The sequence below is a fragment of the Anabrus simplex genome, chromosome 1 (assembly GCF_040414725.1).
Source record: "Anabrus simplex isolate iqAnaSimp1 chromosome 1, ASM4041472v1, whole genome shotgun sequence".
In the NCBI taxonomy this organism is placed as follows: Eukaryota; Metazoa; Arthropoda; class Insecta; order Orthoptera; family Tettigoniidae; genus Anabrus; species Anabrus simplex.
In genome coordinates, this window is record NC_090265.1 from 318,050,998 (window position 1) to 318,071,290 (window position 20,293).

General features: G+C 41.2%; 1 protein-coding gene across 1 annotated transcript in view; it reads left to right on the forward strand.

Moving 5' to 3' along the window:
* The window catches only part of Sos (Son of sevenless), a 765,665-nt gene that overhangs the window by 408,336 nt on the left and 337,036 nt on the right, over positions 1–20,293 (forward strand). The window contains exons 11-13 of the mRNA XM_067134824.2: positions 4,034–4,151; positions 4,275–4,431; positions 17,876–17,983. Coding sequence (XP_066990925.2) covers positions 4,034–4,151; positions 4,275–4,431; positions 17,876–17,983 — 383 coding nt within the window. The remainder of the gene's footprint in view (positions 1–4,033; positions 4,152–4,274; positions 4,432–17,875; positions 17,984–20,293) is intronic.

Genomic DNA, 20,293 nt, shown 5'->3' on the forward strand with positions numbered 1-20,293 from the left:
ACCGCCTCAAGGACAGTGTCCTGGAGCGTGAGACTTTGGATTTTGTTATATGTCGCACCAGCACAGATAAGTCTTATGGCGACGATGGGATAGGGAAGGTTTGGGAGTGGGAAGGAAGCGGCCGTGGCCTTCAGTTAGGTACCATCCCGGCATTTTCCTGGAGGAGAAGTGGGAAACCACGGAAAACCATCTTCAAGGCTGCCGACAGTGGGATTCGATCCCACTATCTTCCGGATGAAAGTGGGTTCGAACCCCACTGTCGGCAGCTCTGAAGATGGTTTTACGTCGTTTTCCATTTTCACGCCTAGAAATTACTCTCCTTAGCCGTTCCTATCACATCGTCGTCATAAGACGGCATGACGTAAAGCAAATTGTTACAAAAGTAATCGACAAATGAAACACGAACGATAAATGAGAATGTATATATTTCCTATATTCTCCTTCGTCATACTTATAAAGCAGTATTTACTATGTCGCTAGCACGTCCGTTGCGCACCACGGATGGAACGGCAAGCGAGGCACACATTCAGTACTGTAGCTCCGTCCTCCGCTCGACCTCCGCTCGCGTGCCGAAGCACCGATTGGTTTCCCAGCAACAGTTTACTACCGGAGAATACCGGAGGGAGCGCTCACTCGCACTACCGATTGCAATCATAGGAGCAACTGCTCCGTTCCCAGCTCTATTCGCAACAGTAGCTCCGAGTGTAAGGACTTAGTGGGCTGTAATTTCAAACTTACGTCCATGAATGTAGGCGCCCTATAAAAATCGTTACCTACATAAACAAAAATTGATCTATACCACCGATATTCCATACAATACCCCTTAACAAAGAACGTATAGTCATTCAGAATAATTAATGCATCCTCTCATTTGTTATCAAGAAAATGCAATTATATCGACATATAATACATACCCCATATACCCTGTAGGTATAAACCCTGTAGATACAACAAACAATATATCTAAACAGGTTCAGTTGTTTCTCAGAAAAGTGCAGGCCCTACCTGTGCAGAACTTACACAGTACATACACTTCGTTCATTATTATTATTATTATTTTTATTATTATTATTATTATTATTATTATTATTATCATTATTATGGAAATATTCCCATTGTTTTGGCACTAGAATACAGTTGTTTCAAGTTAAATTTGAATTCGTTTTTAATTTCTGGACATTTGTAAAAAACGCGAAAGACGTGCAGAAGTAAAGGATGATTATTTACGAGTGGGCGGAGGAGTTCAAGCGGTTCAAGTCTGTAAGTGCTGCGCTGTAAAACATGGCACAAACAACTCGTAAACACCGGTCACACGGTGTAGGTGGCAACGCGTCCGCCTGTCACCCGGAGGCCCCGGGTTCGATTCCTGGCCGGTTCAGAGTTTATTTATTTAAATTATTAATATCCCTGGTCTGGGGACTGGGTATTTGTGTCATCCTTAACGTTCCTTTCATCACATTCAACACTTTACACTACCGCCATTTACATAATACACGCAGGTTTCCTCACATATGGTGCAAGTAGAGGCAAAAGATCTTCAAAGGTCGACGCCCCGAACATATAGCATTAAAAAAAGTTAAAGGAGTGTAGTTTCGCGCAATAATAGCGACAAGTTATAAATTCATATGAGAATGCTCGTTCATTCCTCCCGTATGAAGTTCACATTACGCGCTTGTCATTCAATGTCTCTTTTTTTTTTTTTTTTCTAGTTGTTTTACGTCGCACCGACACAGATAGGTCTTATGGCGACGAGAGGACAGGGAAGGGCTAGGAGTGGGAAGGAAGCGGCCGTGGCCTTAATTAAGGTACAGCCCCAGCATTTGCCTGGTGTGAAAATGGGAAACCACGGGAAACCATTTTCAGGGCTGCCGACAGTGGGGTTCGAACCTACTATCTCCCGAATACTGGACACTGGCCGCACTTAAGCGACTGCAGCTATCGAGTTCGATCATTCAATGTTTGTACGTAAGAATGCTATCTGTATTATCGTCCAATAATAAGGGTACCGGTATAAACTGAGGGACCTAGTTTCTCACGATAATAGTGACAAGTTATAAATTCCTGTGAAAATGCTCGTTCATTTCTCCCGTACCAAGTTCACACTACGCGCTTGACATTCAATCGGAGGTTCTGTTACATAATTATTATGTTTGTACGTAAGAATGCTATCTGTAATATCGCCAAATAACTAAAGTATTAATGGAGGGGCGTAGTTTATCACATTAACAGCGACAAGTTATAAATTCCTGTACAAATGCTCGTTCATTTCTCCCGTACCAAGTTTAAACTACGCGCCTGTAATTCAATCGGAGGTTCTCCGGAGGCACCGATTGAAAGCGCCCGGAGCCTCCGCTCCGTAAACAACCGCTCCGTTAACAGCGCTACATTGCAACGCACTACTATGACCCCCATCCCTCACCCTTGTACGATTTCCCGGCTGGCAATTTCTCCTTTAAAACCATAAGACCGTTTGGGCTCGCATAAAAATAAAGCAATGCAGTTTCGCCGGCAATGACAATATTGTTCGGTGCCTACGAATTTATTATATGAGCCACGTTTTTTCGTCAACTGTCGGCATCGCCAGTGTTCGCGGATTCTGTTTTCCCGCACACTGCCTGTTGTGTGATATTACGGCGTTCCTTAAAAGGTTGAATACAAAAGAATTCCGATTTCATTCAACTTAACAATCATGAAGCGCACTGTAGACCCACCGAAGTGAAAGTGCGGAAAGCTACCCTTCCACGTTCCGGAACGCGCGTTCTATTTTGACGCGGAACGGATAAATTTCGAGTTGAAATTACTCTGTAACATACTATTGTTTTTAAATGTAAAGGAAGTTTCGAATTAAAAGTCTGAATTTCGGTAATGGGGCCGACATTGTACTTCGAATTACGAATTATCCGTATTTCGAATTAAACAATTGAAATAACATGCAAAACTATATCTCATGTTTCCGGGAACGAGAGCTTCTTCGAATTAGGGGGATTTTGAATTAACCGATTTCGAATTATCGAGGTTCTACTGTAGTGAGAACCTTGTAATGACAGTTATTTATGTCACTCAATAAAATTATATACAATTGAACTTCATTTACATGTTATTCACTTCTATATTTTTTGCAGTTATACACTAAATGTTTTAGGCTCGAGACATTGTCCATTAATGTTTAGCTCTATTATATGTTTTTTCATTAAAACATCGCATTTGTCCGGTCCCCATGAACGAAACATATTAATTTACTCATTTATACGTTATACCGTACTAAGGTTGTGAGAGCCACAGACAGAAATTTGACATCATCTTAATCCCATTGAATTCAATGAACAGACTCTTTAGAGATAACCTTTCTGATAATGCGTAATGCAAATAAAAGGGTTGGAAAACAATAATGAAGCCATAACTGTATATTATGAGAATGACCTGTCTATAGAAACAAATAAATTTCTGTGACCCACTCGGAATACTTTCACCAGAATCTATTGAAGGCAAAATAATATTCCAGGCCGCATGACTGAGAGGGATAGAATAGGGCAAGATTCTCCCACATGTCATCACATGTAAATGGAAGCACAGTCACCTGATCTATTCAATGGGTCATCTCTTTGGAGGTTGCCCAGGGAGAGGATGATATCACGGACTGAAGATGGCTTCTCAGAGATAGTGGTATAACATTTTATGCATTGCAAACTTCCTCATGACCAATAGGTTTCTCATCTTTGACAAGCGTGAGTGAAAATAATGATGAGAGATTGAGAAATGAATTTTAGACTGCTAACAAGCAAGTTCCATGTTTTGTGGTGGAGTAAGCTTTGACAGTTTTGAAATTGTGTGTGACATTTTTGTTATATTTTAAGTTTAATATTCTGTAGAAGTAGTTTGAATAGTCTCTGAAAATCACTCTTTATTTTTTAACCATATGTTTATGAATAAGTAAATTATTTTTGTCATGATTAAATAAAATTGTATTTGTGATGTATTTGTGATACAGTTAAGAGATTGTAAACAAGTGTAATTTTCTCCATTTTCTCCATAGAATTGAAAAATGCGTTTGAGATAGCCCCTCGTGTCCAACCGAATGTCACCCTGGTTGCTAAGTCAACAGAAGAAAAGAACAATTGGATGGCAGACCTAGTAATGCTCAACACAAAGAGGTAATATAATTTCAATTAAGTAATGGCAGTAGTTATTGTAAATATTTCTTTAGTTTTGATATAGGTTAAGTTATAACATTAATTTTATTTATTTGTTTGTTTATTTATTTACCCACTTTCTAGCATGCTTGAACGAACATTGGACAGTATACTTTTGGATGAGGAGAAGAAGCACCCGTTGAGACTTCCTTCACCTGAAACTTATAGGTTTGCTGAGGCAGATTCCAAATCGAATATTGTTCTAGAAGAACGGGAAAATGCTGGTGTTCCATTAATTAAGGTAATTTATTTTCTGCTTTCTAAATTGAATGCATACAAACAATTGATTACCACTCAGTTTCATTCTAAAATATATACTGTAATAGAAAAATAATCTGTGAAAGTCTGGAATGCTCTACATAAAAAGGACCTTTTTTGGTTTTTCTAGTCAGATTATACAAAAATATACACCCAGTGTTAACATTTTGACAATTAATGACTATTTCCTCTAGCATTCTCACTTTAATCATATCTTTTACCCTCTCAGTCACTGGGTCACAATTAAAGCTGTAACTTTAATAGCTGGCTTTCCACTCCGATGGCTAAGATTCAAATCCCGGTGACTCTCAGATTGGAATTTTCACCTGAAGAATCATGTGGTGTCAGGAAGGGTATCTGGACTTAAACCCCTGCCAGAACTCATGGGAGCCAAGGTGGCTCCTGTAACCCTAGAATTACCTGATAAACTGATAGTATTTAGCCTTTTAAGCCACCTCATAATAAATATTTCTGGATGATTTCCTCAGTGTACCATAGTGAATTTCCTTGTGGTAAACCTATTTCCACACACCCACACAATCAACCCGGGCAAGAACATGCTTCAGGAATTCCTTCTCCCTTTTGTTTTTTATGCAATTTCTCTGCTGTTTAGAGAGAATATGAGAATAATCATGACCCAATGGTGAAGATTACTATACTTGATCCCATTGATGTATATTTGACCGTGATATTCCCTTAAATAGTGGCATGGCATTAAACTTTGTGTACCGAGTGACCGCCAAAAGTGGCAACTGCCTCCCCGGAGGGCGGACGAGCAGGTAGAGGTCCAGGCTACCCTCTTGTCCTTGGAGTGGGAAACTGTCCCTAAGGGCAGAAGAGCTACTGGATGGCCAACGCCATAGGATCAGGAAGGCAAGGGGAAACCACCTGATTATCATTCCATGAGCGCATCATGCAGAATCGAATATTGGTATGCTGCGCAACCCAAGTAGTGATCGGTGTCAGTTTGGGTCTGGGCCAAATGATGTGAAATGTGTGACCGTACATGCAGAGGTGAATGATCAGGTCTTGCACGGTAAATCTGCTACTGATCGACCAAATGCAGACCAACTTCGCAAAGGTAAAGCAATAGCTACATGGAATGTGAGAGGGTTACTTCAGACGGGAAAACTTCGCATTGTAGAAAGAGAACTAAAGAAACATCAAATCAACATTTGTGGACTGTCAGAAACTCATTGAAAAGGATGTGGGCATTTAAAAACAGATGACCATGTAATATGCATCGCCGGGGCAAATGATACAGGTCAAAATGGCGTCGCGGATATCCCGATATGTTGAGGAATACAGACCTATCAGTGGAAGAATACTGACCCTCACTCTCAACACCAAACCATATAAACTACACCTGATCCAGGTATATCTACCCACCATCGCTGCAGATGACGAAGAGATCGAAAACTACTGTGCAGACATGGAAAATACAATAGCATCGCTTAAACCAAGAGATATTACCATCATATTGGGAGACTTTTATTTAAGGTTATAAACTTCATAGTTGGGAGACTTCAATGCAAAAGTAGGAACCACCTCGATGGACAACCACTTGTGAGAAACTGTAGGACAGTATGGCCTGGGTGCACGTAATGAGCGAGGCAATCGGTTGATACAGTTTGCAACAGACAATAGTCTTTCCACTATGAATACCATTTTTAAACACCACAAACGTCGTCTCTTTATGCGAACCTCTCCGAATGAGCATTTCAAGAACCAAATTGATTACATCCTTGTCGATAAAAGATGGAGAACCTCCTTCCGTAATGTGAAAACAAAACCTAGTGCCGAATGCGGATCGGATCATCGTTTACTCTAGGCTTACCTTAGAATCAAACTGAGCAAACCAGTCATCAAAATAAACTCGAAAAAGTTAGCGGCCCCTGAGCCAATTGTTTTCCAAGAAACACTACGAAGCACTGGGCCACCTGACCTAGAGATAAATTGTGACATGGCTTGGAAGATAATTGAAGAATGGATAACATGTGCAGCGCGCAGGGTCCTAGAGATGAACACCGTAGTGATGCGACAACACTGGATGACTGGCAAAACTTTGGCACTGGTTGAAATGAGACTTAACATCCGATTCACAGTTGCAGATCCAGAACAAGGACGACTAATGAAAAAAAATGAACAGTGATATCAAACACCCTTGTAGAAGAGACAAGAATGAACACATTAAGAAAATGTGTGCAGAACTAGAGGCATATGCGACCAAAACTCGCAGCGCAGAACTGTATGAGAAGGTGAAGTACTTAGCATGAGAGTTTATGCGTAAGATTCAGATTATTAAAGATGACCAAGGGAATGTCATCACAAATACAGCGGGCATCGCCAAAGTACAGAGAGAATACTGCATCAAGCTCTTCACTGATGACCCACAACCAATGCCAGGTCACCAGAACCCAACAGACTTTGAACCAATGATCCTTAGAGAAGAAGTGGAACATGCAATAAAAAAGCTCCGGAACTGGAAAGCACCAGGCCAAGATGGAATCACTAGTGAAATCCTAAAGAGCATGGGTGAATTAGGTGTTGACATCCCCCACAAGTTATGTCAGAAGATATGGACATCTGGAAATTGGCCGGACCAGTGGTGCCATTCTGCCTTCGTTCTATTGTTCAAGATAGGTTCTCCACTTGACTGTGCAAACTATTGAATGATAGCCCTCATCTCCCATGCCAGTCAAATCATGCTCACAGTGCTGAATGAGAGGCTGAAGACCTTCTTACTTCCACAGATCTCAGAGAAACAAACGGGGTTTGTTCCAGACAAAGGAACTCGTGAGCAGATCCTAAACATCTGGCAGCTCATAGATAAGACAAGGGAGTACAATATCAAGATGTTCCTGTGCTTCGTGGACTCCAAGAAAGTCTTCAGCAAGGTAAAATGGTCAAAGCTCTGGGCTATACTCATTGAGATGGGGACGCTGAGACATTTAGTCTACCTGATTCAACAATTGTACTCTTCGAACACTGCGACAGTGAGAGTTAATGGCGACTTCTCAGACATCTTTTCTACTAGTGCTGGAGTGTGACAAGGTTGCATTCTTTCCCCCCTTCTATTTAATGTATATGGTGAGTACATTATGAGGGAGATTCTCGAGGACTGAAGTGACGGCATCAGAATTGGTGGCAGGAAAATTAATCTCAGATATGCGGATGACACCCTGATAATTGCAACAGATGATCATGAACTAGAAGCCATGATGCGGAGGTTAGACAAGCGTAGCAGAGAATATGGTCTTGAAATCAACAATAAAAAGACCAAAATGATGATTGTAGACCATTTTAATAACAACAGACCTGCCGTAACAAGAATTGCGGATTATGAGGTTGTCAGTCGCTTCGAGTATCTAGGATCTATTGTCACAAATACTAGAGACTGTGAACCTGAGATCCGCAAGCGCATTGTGATTGCGAGAAATTCAACAGCAAAACTTACGCGCATCTGCAAGGACACCTCCATCACTTCCAAGACAAAGCTCACCCTCATTCGAACTCTGATCTTCCCTGTTGCAATCTATGCAGCAGAAATTTCTACTATGGAGACGGCAGATCACTGCAGGATTGATGCCTTAGAAATGTGGTGCTATAGGAGATTACTGCGAATACCATGGACAGCAGACCGTACTAATGAATCGATCCTGCAACAGCTTGGCATCGGAACAAGACTGTCTACCCTTATCAACCACAAACAACTCAGATATTTTGGTCCTATTGCCAGAAGACAGGAGGCAATGGAAATACTTATCATAGAATGAATTTAGCAGAAATTTATTTGGATTTTTTAGAGGATTCCGCGATAGATAACGGAAACACGTTCAGTAACATACACCATTGGTCTAGGTACGTTGATGATATATTCGTAGTTCTAGATGAGCGGATAACAGATGCAAAGACCACCTTAAGTAAACTTAATGACATAGATCCGCACATCAAGTTTACCTTGGAATCTGAAAAGAAGGGATCAATTAACTTTTTAGATTTAACTATCAAGAGACAGCCTCCTACTTTTTCCTTCAACATCTATAGGAAACCAACACAAACTAGCGTCACTATAAGACAAGATTCAACACACCCACAAGCTCACAAAAGAGCTACGTATTTCAGCCTCGTAGACCAGGCTATTAGAATCTCTATGACTAAAGCTAATTTAAACAAGGAGCTGAATACTATCCGCAATGTATCCTATGCCAATGGCTACAAGGCCTCTTTCATCGAAAGTATAATCAATAAGATTAAACATCGTCCGCAAACCACGCTTACCAAAGATAAACAAAGTCATAATTCCTATTCAACTTTCACATTTAATAACAACATTTACAGAGTCACCAATATATCTTTATTACAAACAATAATAAAACTGGCGTTACGGCGGAAGTTTCTTTTACTGAAAGAAAACAGATCATAGACCTTAAGAAGAAGATTCAAGACGAAGAACTTATCATAACTAAAGCGGATAAAGGTAATACGACAGTAATTATGCATAAGGCTGATTACATTCAAAAAGCCAAAATGTTTTTCGATGATAAGACCTTCACAGTGTTCAAGAAAGATCCAATACAGATACTTCAAAAACAATTAAAACAAACATTAAAGAAAGCGGTTATTCTCTTTACGGAACAAGAAAAGACCAAATTGATTAACATGAACCCGGGGCTTCCAACAGCCAAAGCACTTCCAAAAATCCACAAGGCCGGAGTCCCCATTAGACCAATAATAAACTATAGACCAAGTCCATTTTACAAAGTAGCACAGTTTATTCAGAAATTCCTCAAATAACATTATAAATTTAGGGCTAATAAATCAATTAAGAATACTATTGAATTAGTTAACAAGTTGAACGACTTCGAATTATGACCCTACCACACATTACATTTGTTTGATGTGGTTAACATGTTTCCAAGTGTTAATACCAATAAGATAATACCGATCATTCATAACAATTTAAAAACTTACAGTCACTTAAGCGTACTCGAGATACAGGACTTCATGAATTTATTAAGGTTGTTAATAGACAATAATTACTTTATTTTTGATAGTATAATTTATAAACAAAATGGGCTATCAATGGGGTCTCCGGCCTCGGGGATTTTAGCAGAAATTTATTTGGATTTTTTAGAGGATTCCGCGATAGATAACGGAAACACGTTCAGTAACATACACCATTGGTCTAGGTACGTTGATGATGTATTCGTAGTTCTAGATGAGCTGATAACAGATCCAAAAAGAATAATGTAAAAATATCTTTTCGCACAGATAACAGGAGTACCGAAGTTTTACACAATGCAGCTACTGTAAATAAATCTAACCCTTATCTTAGGTCAGGTGTTTATAGGTTCCAATGCAATGACTGTGGCAGCGCCTACCTAGGGCAAACTGGGCGCAACTTTAAGATAAGGTATGCCAAACACGTTAATGCAGTAAAATATAATAGATTCTCCGCTGTGGGACAACATATCCATGAGCTAAGACATAATTTTACAAACTTAGAACAAGACATTAAAATATTAGATTTTGAGCAAGGGACCATTGCTGGACGCTACTGAATTATGTTACATTCATATAGACCAATATTTTAACGCTAACCTCAATCTCAATGATATATCTGAAACTCCAAAAGTTCTCTTCGATTTCCTGATAGCATTTTTAAAAAATGTTCAAATCCCAAACAAGAATTTAATTTTACTTATAATTCACAATAAGTTTTCCCGATATTCGTTCCGCAGTCCACGCCCACCAGACTCCCTCCACACGCATGGCCCACTTACACCGTCTCAACCCAGCCCTACTTCCCCTCTTTAGCTACGTCCGATCATGCAAACCTGCTCAGCGCCTTCATTGTTCATTGAGCGCGGCTAGTAATAGCATTGTCTCACGGCACCTTGAGGTGAGTCCTATATACAATCACTTTATCATTTTGCTGATTAGAGCCACAACACATTCAACACTGGATCGTTAACCACGTTTTAATATATTTACAGGTTCCGCATTGAACCAGGAAACATTGGTTTCACAAACATCACAAGAAACTACTTTAATGTTTCCACCTCATAGGCCTAAGACAGAAGATTTTATGCAGAAAATTCCATATGACCAACCTTCACGTTTTTCGAGATGGTTCAGCAGTATACAAGTTGTAGTGAAATGGAACACAATATTTTATCTATCGTTCAACAAATTTAAGGACTCCACAACTGCTTGATCATAAGAATATCATTTAACCAATGAACTTTTATCATACGACTGACTTGCAAGTTTTTACTTGTCATAATAGTTTTTAATGAGTTAAGGTTTTAATTATAGATTTAACTGGATTTCATGCCAAACATTTTAAGACATGTCATGAATTTAAAGTTGCCTATTTTCCGAAAAAGCTGAAGATGACGCAAGTCGGCGTCGAAACTAGTCCTGTGAAATTTAATATGTTGTAATTGAATAACAGCATTAAAATTGTATTGAATAGGTGGAAATATCAAGTTTATTTATTGTAATAGAGGGAAAAGTCGAAGGCCAAAGACCTAGAGGACGTGCACCGTTACAATGGATGGACCAGATCGAGAACTTGACCAGGATGAGCTTACAGCAAGCAAGGCACCATGCTCAAAGCAGAGACTCCTGGAGGAAGATCACAAAAAGGATTGTCGCGTGATGCCACTACACCCTTACGAAGGGTTGGACTAAAAGAGAGAGTAGTGTTGAGATTTGGTTATTAAGTTCGTAGGATGACGGTGTGAAGTCACAGATATAGATGTAGAAACTTATTAGCCGTAGCAGATGTTGCATTTTTGGACTTGGTTATGGTCTCCTTGAATGGGATTCCATATCATTGTTCTTTGTACTGTTTGGGAGATCATAGATGTTTTATTTTCCAACAGTCTTAAAGCATAATTCATGTTTCACTCATTTTCTAGTAACTTAACCGCTCATGTAGCATCTTTAGGACATACTATTGTATTATTGTTTCAAAACTGATTTTCAAACTGAAAGAAAATAGTTTGAAAAACAAATTCATGGCAAGAAATGAATCACTAAATCATTGAGACTTGCACAATTTGTTGGCCTAGTGAACGATCGGGTAATTTGTTTTTTATTTAGCATACAATGCTTACATGACAACATTCAGAAATTCCAAAATAATAAGAAGTTAAATACTAATAGACCATTATAACATGCTAACAAAAGTAATAGAAAGTAACTAATTATGGAAAGAAAAATGAGGAAATTGTTGCAAGCAATGTTGCATTTAAAAGTATATATATATATATATAATTCGCTGGGGCCATCAAGGACCACGTTAAGTCTTATTGCATTTGACACTGAACTTGGCCTTCTTTAGAGCCCAAATTTCCCTCATTCTTTGTGAGTGGGCCTGCTTACGCTCCTCTGTCCAAGGGGCACCGTGTCTTCTCTTCGGTTGCTCGTCTCGGTTTAGCCCGTTCGTCAATATTTTCTTGCGGAAGAGATCTCTGTTAAGGGCGTCTTCAGCTGAGATATGTAGCATTTGAAGGTCTTCTTTGGTATTTCTAAACCAGGGAATTGTGGTTTTGGGGTTTGAATCAAAAAAGTGAAATATTTCTTTAGTTAACTTTCTTCCGTCCATTCTTTTCAGATGACCGTAAAATTGTGCCCGTCTTTTTCTGATTGTGTCTGTAATTTTCTCTATTTTGCTGTAAACTTCCTTGTTGGATCTCTTTTGATGGACTCCATTTCTGTACTTTGATCCCAAGATTCCTCTAACAATTTTGCGTTCTCATTTCTCCAGTTCTTCAAGGAGTCCTTTGTTGGCATTTAGAGACAGGGTTTCGGCTGCATATAGAACTACTGGCTTCAGAACTGTTTCATAGTGACGTATCTTGGTGTTTTGGGAAAGGCATTTTTTGTTGTAGATTGTACGGGATGTTTGGTAGGCTATTTCCAGTTTGCGTACTCGCTCCTGAAGTGCTTCTTTGTCCAGTCCATTTTTTATGATGATCTCACCCAGGTACACTGACTGACAGTGACAATGCAACACCAAGGAGGAGTGGTTCGAAAGGGATGAAAGTTGGGGAAAAATCAGAGATGGCACGGATGAATAATTGATGTTTATTTCAAACCGATATGCAGGTTACACAATGCGCACGGCATCGACTCAGTAGGATGCAGGACCACCGCGAGCGGCGATGCACGCAGAAACACGTCGAGGTACAGAGTCAATAAGAGTGCGGATGGTGTCCTGAGGGATGGTTCTCCATTCTCTGTCAACCATTTGCCACAGTTGGTCGTCCGTACGAGGCTGGAGCAGAGTTTGCAAACGGCGTCCAATGAGATCCCACACGTGTTCGATTGGTGAGAGATCCGGAGAGTACGCTGGCCACGGAAGCATCTGTACACCTCGTAGAGCCTGTTGGGAGATGCGAGCAGTGTGTGGGCGGGCATTATCCTGCTGAAACAGAGCATTGGGCAGCCCCTGAAGGTACGGGAGTGCCACCGGCCGCAGCACATGCTGCACGTAGCGGTGGGCATTTAACGTGCCTTGAATACGCACTAGAGGTGACGTGGAATCATACGCAATAGCGCCCCAAACCATGATGCCGCGTTGTCTAGCGGTAGGGCGCTCCACAGTTACTGCCGGATTTGACCTTTCTCCACGCCGACGCCACACTCGTCTGCGGTGACTATCACTGACAGAACAGAAGCATGACTCATCGGAGAACACGACGTTCCGCCATTCCCTCATCCAAGTCTCTCTAGCCCGGCACCATGCCAGGCGTGCACGTCTATGCTGTGGAGTCATTGGTAGTCTTCTGAGCGGACGCCGGGAGTGCAGGCCTCCTTCAACCAATCGACGGGAAATTGTTCTGGTCGATATTGGAACAGCCAGGGTGTCTTGCACATGCTGAAGAATGGCGGTTGACGTGGCGTGCGGGGCTGCCACCGCTTGGCGGCGGATGCGCCGATCCTCGCGTGCTGACGTCACTCGGGCTGCGCCTGGACCCCTCGCATGTGCCACATGTCCCTGCGCCAACCATCTTCGCCACAGGCGCTGCACCGTGGACACATCCCTATGGGTATCGGCTGCGATTTGACGAAGCGACCAACCTGCCCTTCTCAGCCCGATCACCATACCCCTCGTAAAGTCGTCTGTCTGCTGGAAATGCCTCCGTTGACGGCGGCCTGGCATTTTTAGCTATACACGTGTCCTGTGGCACACGACAACACGTTCTACAATGACTGTCGGCTGAGAAATCACGGTACGAAGTGGGCCATTCGCCAACGCCGTGTCCCATTTATCGTTCGCTACGTGCGCAGCACAGCGGCGCATTTCACATCATGAGCATACCTCAGTGACGGCAGTCTACCCTGCAATTGGCATAAAGTTCTGACCACTCCTTCTTGGTGTTGCATTTGCTCTGTTAGTCAGTGTATTTGAATTTGTCTACTCGGGTGATGTCCCCGTATTTTGTATGGAGTTTTGGTGGAGCCTCTTTGATGTTAGTCATTACTTCTGTTTTCTCAAACGATATCTGCAAACCAGTTTGTTCGGCAATTTCCTTTAAAATTTCAACTTGAGCTCTAGCGGTTTCTATGTCGTTTGAGAGAACAGCAATATCATCGGCAAATGCTAAGCAGTCCGTTGCGATCCCCTTAGATTTGGTTCCTATTCTCAATGGACTGTAGTTGGTTTCCTGTAATCTCACCCGCCAGGTTCTGATGATCTTTTCAAGAACACAGTTGAAGAGTATCGGGGATAGCCCATCACCTTGTCGGACTCCTATTTTGATGTCAAAGGAATGCGAGAGACATCCGTGGAACTTCACCTTGGATTTTGTATCGGTCAGGGTGGCTCTAATTAATGCCAGCAGTTTCAAATCAACTCGAAATTCATTTAAGATGTTTAGCAGGACTTCCCGGTCAATGGAGACGTACGCTTTCTTAAAGTCCACAAAGACAGACACATACTGCTTGGACCTTAGTGTACAATATCTGATGATCGTTTTGAGATTTTGGATCTGTTCAGCTGTTGAGTGACCTTTTCTGAACCCTCCTTGGTATTCACCTATTTGATGTTCGACTTGTGCTTCCAAACGCTCCAGGATGGCAAGTGATAGAATTTTGTAAGTCATGGGTAGCAAAGATATTCCTCTGTAGTTGTTGATGTTCTTCATGCCGCCTTTTTTGTGTAATGGATGGATCAAAGCTATTTTCCAAATTTCGGGTAGGGTCTCCTTGTTCCAAATTTCTTCTATTTGCTTTTGCAAGATATCAAGTGATTCCTCTGGGGCATATTTCCATAGTTCTGCTACTACTGAGTCTTCCCCCGGCGCTTTGTTATTTTTGAGACGGGCAATGTGGCGCTTGATTTCATCTCTGTCGGGTGGTCTGGAATCTGGGTACCTGAGTAAGGGTTCCTTGGTTTCAATGGGGCTTTGCGGTTTAGAGCAATTAAGTAAATTCTTGAAGTAGTCTGCCAGAATGCTGCAATTTTCTTCATTTGATGTCGCCAGTGAGCTGTCCTTTCGCTCAAAGCATAGAGATGGTGGTTTATAGCCAGTGAGTTTGCGTTTGAAGGCTCTGTAGTACTCTCTGCTTTCATTCTTCCTAAAGTTTTGTTCTATCTTTTCAATGAGAGATTTTTCGTATTTACGTTTCTCAGTTCTGAACACCCTAGCTGCTTGGGCACGTTGGGTTTTGTAGGTTTCCCAATCATTTTCTGATTTCGTAGAGTAGTACTGTTTCCACGCATTGAGTCTTTCTTGGAGGACTGATTCGCAGGTACCATTCCACCAGGCATGGTTTTTGCTTCTTTTGATTTCTGCAACGTCTTTGGCGGCCTCAACAAGGAGACTTTTGGCGTTGTTGAAGTCACAGTCATTTGGTCTAGCCTTCTCCTGGAACTCCTGGACCCTTTGCCGAAGTTTATCATTGTCGAAGCGTATGATCTGTTTGGTTGTCTTCCTTGTGTTTGCAGGAATTGGTTTGAATTTGATAAGAGACATATAATGATCTGAGGCCACATTGATGCCTTTCTTTACCTTGACATTCATAATCTCAGGGCTGTTTCTCCTGGAGATTGCAACGTGATCAATTTTTAACTCTCCGAGAACTTGGACGGGAGAACGCCAAGTCATTTGCTTTCTGGGTAGATGGCAAAAGTGGGTCGACATGACCTGCAGGTTGTGATTTTCGCAAATGGACACCAGTCGTTTGCCGTTTGGATTGGTTCTTTTGTGAGCAGGGTAATTTCCTATAACTTTCTTGTACTTCTGTTCACGACCTAGTTGGGCATTGAAGTCACCCAAAAGAAGCTTGACATGGTGTTTGGGGATTTTGTTTAATTTTTCATCCAGTAGGTCCGAGAAATTATCAACCTCGTCTGGATCAGACTTGTTCTTATCGTTTGTAGGAGCATGTGCGTTAACTAGGGCGTAGGTTTTGTTCGCGCATATAATTGTGAGTATAGACAATCTGTCATTCACAGGTTCGAAATTTGCAACCGATTTAAGGATCTTGGTTCTAACAGCAAACGCGGTTCCAAGCATCACAGCTCCATTGAGGATTCCTCTTTGCGCTTTGCTCTTGAAAAATCGGTAGCCTTCGTATTAAAAAATCTCTTCATCTGGGTACCTTGTTTCCTGTAGGGCCATTATGGATATCTGATTTTCGTGAAGAGCTTTGGTGAGGGTTTTCAGCTTGCCAGTTTGTGTAAGTGAATTTATGTTGAAAGTTGCTAGAAAGGTTTTAGATTTTGGCCTGAGTTTTTGACTCTTCGGGGTACACCAAGACGCTCCGACTCGTCTCTTGCATGATGTCGAGTCTCCCCCAGAATCCGAACGAGACTCGTGCACCGTGGCGTTCACGACGAGGGATTTATCCGAAGATTTACCCCCTGGGGTATGTTTCTTGAAATGTTGTGCCTTCATGCTTTTTGACTTGACTTTGCTTTGGACGGGTACCCATCCTTTTACAACTAGGGTTCTTAGCCCTAGAGGTTGCCTCAAGATGTTTTCTGGCTTCTGGTCATTTACCAGTCTTCGCCGTAACCCTGGCAAGGGACCATTTTTTTTTTTCAGTGGTATTTTATTTCCCTACTACCCTCTGACTCTGCTGGCGGCAGAGCCAGCGAGTTTCCCCAATTCCAATGGGACGCGCCCGATGGAGGTAACCGGTAAATTTTATTTTAATACTATTAGACTAACAATATTATGGCTAATATATACACAGAAACAGAAGATGCAAATAACTTCTCATTACTGTCAACATTGTCAGCATTTACTTCACTTCGGACTGAACTAGAGAAGGAGATCTAGTTTTTGTATCCATTGCACTGCTTCAGGCGTTGCTGAATGAAGCTCTTCCATGTTTCATGGGAAGGCATGAAGTGGATAATCTAGCACAATGTGTTTTATTGTTTGCTGGACTTCTCTGCAGTCACAGAAAGGGGAAGTTGACCATCCCGAACTGTATCGAGTAGCAGCAGTTCTTCCCACTCCACACCTTAAATGGTTTGAACTATACTAGATACGGCGTAGCAGATTGAATCCTGCAGGTTTTAAGGAGGGATTAATAATTTCCACTATGCTATGAGGTGGAGATGATGTCCATTCTGTTAAGCAGTTGACTGCGTTGCAGAAACCAGTTTTAAACTTCACAGCAGTCTTCCAGGCAGGTTGGTGGGACTTAAGGCATGTGATTCTTTGTTGACCAACATTGTCATTAATAGGGAGTGCCTATTCAACAGCATCCCAGACCAAAGCTTGTAGAGGCCCTTCTGTCTTCTGTTGTGTAGAGGTTTTATGTTACTGAGCACTGGTAACTATCGAGTTGGAGTAGCTTGAAGCATGCCAGTTATGGTGCTCAGGGTTTGGTGGAGCTGGAACTCTACTAGCCGAGTGTGAGCACTGTTAAGCCAAACACCTGAGCCGTATTCAGCTGTTGAATAAACTTAAGCCAGAGCTCTTGTCCGTAATGTGTTTGCATCTGCTCTCCAAGAAGTTTCAGCCAGACGTAGGAGTAGGTTATTACGGCTTTTTAGTTTAAGGGCCGTAGTTTGAAGATGGCTTCTGTATGTTAAAGACCTGTCCAGCGTTACTCCCAAGTATTTTTAAGTGGCATTAAATTGTAATTCCAGGTTTCCTAACATAACCTTTTGATGATTGAGTGATCAGATAATGTTCACTAGGGGAAGCAGTGGATGAGGGGAGGGGCCATGTGTTGAAGGACGAGGAGCCGTGTATGTATTGCGTGTTGTGGCAAACATTGTGTTATAACTACCCTCATATGTATTTTCCTCTTGCATAACATATTGCAACTATTATCAGAAACCTTGGTTCTGTGGGCAGTTGTGTGTAATATTTTAAGCTTATATTATGATTGTGTAAAATTAACATTAATTTTAACCTCTGTATGCTGATAATTTCTTCTTTATACAGGGTGCTACGCTGTGTAAGCTTGTGGAGAGACTTACATACCACATCTATGCAGACCCTATGTTTGTACGAACGTTCCTTACAACTTATCGCAGCTTTTGTTCTCCCCAGGTATGTGCTACAAAATACTGTTTAAACAACCTTATCAGGGATTTGAAAAAGAAACTGAAATATTACATTTTAGACTAATATTTTAATCATGAAAATCACTTTCTTACATCCTGCTCATTCTGTACTGTCATTTTTGTGTGATGGGATGCTATTGTTTCCAGTAAGCATTTGTATTACATCCATAATATATTCCATTAACTTGTCAGAGTGGAGTGCCGAGCATTGCTCGTAATGTTGTGAGCACCACACATGGTGGAGTAATGAGCACTGCTTGTATGGTACTTGCACATATTGTACTGCGATCTAGCGGTTATGATTGAAGCTATTTGTGACTTCACTCATTTCTCCTTGAAGCAGAAGTTTTGAGTTTTCGAATGGTATACCTTAATCCCTATTTTGATACTGTTTTATTCACTGAAATTCAAGTAATATTCCAAGGAATATTTACCTCTGCCACTAGGCATTTGTCTGCTGTCTAGCACCTACTATACACACTTCTTGCATTATACCTTTCTTTCGTCACTGGGAAGAACCAGCCTGTCAACATAATCGTAAATTCTGTCTATTCAGGGCTCTCTAGATGGGTTTTCCACTGATCGTTTTTATTGAAAATCCACAGTCTGTTTCCAGTCATTCGACTGGGTAAGGAATGGAATGAATGAAGCGGTGAGGATAGGAATTGTTACATGTATTGGAATGGTGGTTTTTTAATAAATTTGTTTGAAACTTTTACAGATAGGAATTGTGCTGAAGCGTGTCGCACTCCTCTGGGGCAATGATTGGAGAGTGGAGAGTGTTGCTGGAATAAAAGATGACAGGGAAAAACCGGAGTACCCGTAGAAAAACCTGTCCCGCCTCCACTTTGTCCAGCACAAATCTCACATGGAGTGACCGGGATTTGAACCACGGAACCCAGCGTTGAGAGGCAGGCATGCTGCCGCATGAGCCACGGAGGCTTATCTTTTTCATTATCACCCGCTATCTTGCATTCACTTTTGTAAGTGGAAATAACTTCTACAAGCAAGTGCGGGTTATTGAGCTGGAAATAGATGATGTTTTAGGAGAACAGTTGAGCGCTTCTGGTGAAAGTTTGTTAGATTCAAATGGAAAATTGAGTGATGTGGATGACATTGCTGTATGCAAAGTCCTTGGTTTGGAATTGAATAAGAGTGATAGAATGCAGAATGGCTATGTGCATGTCATGGCTAATTATGCAGGTCAAATAGAACAGTTTATAGAGAACCCAGAACCTAAGAACAAAGCAGTTGGGGGATGTGATGGTGTGGAGGGCTTCTCTACGTTAAGGAATATTTCAAGACGTTCCATAACAAACTCAACAATGAAGGTAAGATAGCATCATATTTTCTGAAAAAAAATAGAGATTTTTAAAACAGGCATGTGATAGCATTATTGAAATCCATAAAAATAGTATCAAAGTTTCACCGAGCGAGTTGGCCATGTGGTTAGGGGCGTGCAGCTGTGAGCTTGCATTTGGGAGATAGTCGGTTCGAACCTCACTGTCGGCAGCCCTGAAGATTGTATACCATGGTTTCCAATTTTCACACCAGGCAAATGCTGGCGCTGTACCTTAATTAAGGCACAAAGACGACTGCACTGAGGGATTAAGGTGTTTGTAATATAAACTATTAGATCCGTGTACGGTTCCTCCTTAATAATGGTAGCTAAGTTTGTGTATGTTTTTGAAAGTCTTCCTCAAAACACATCATATTCTTGGACATTGTTGAGTCCCATATTGGATGGCCAATTTTCATGTTCCAATAAATAAGTGATTATTTGGTACCTTGTTGTATTTTCCCAAAATTTATGTAAACTTTCCTAAATTATTACTGTATTGGCCTGAATATAAGACTGTGTTTTTTTACATTGAATTATACTTACAAATGCTAATGGAGTAGTCATGTTGAAACACTGGATCTCTTGACATCTCCAAAATTAAGCAACATTGGGTGTGTTCAGCACTTAGATTAGTAACCATATGCAGTTGGTTAGAGAAGGATTAGGAAGGAACTGGCCACCCTACTGCAAGTAAACTCCATCTTGGAATCAGTGATTAGTGTCCGCTGTGCTAGCTAGAGGCTGTGGGCAGGATGCCAATATCCTGATTTGGATCGTTACAAAATCCATTGTCATTAAAAACATTTAAAAAGCCTCATTATTTATTTATTATTTACATATTTTACGCCCACATTGGAGCACTGAAATCAATACATTTGAGTTAATTTCTTCTTCTTCTTCTCCCAGAACTTTTTCATCCTCTCCGACCTGGAAGCCCTTTGTGTGTCCGATATA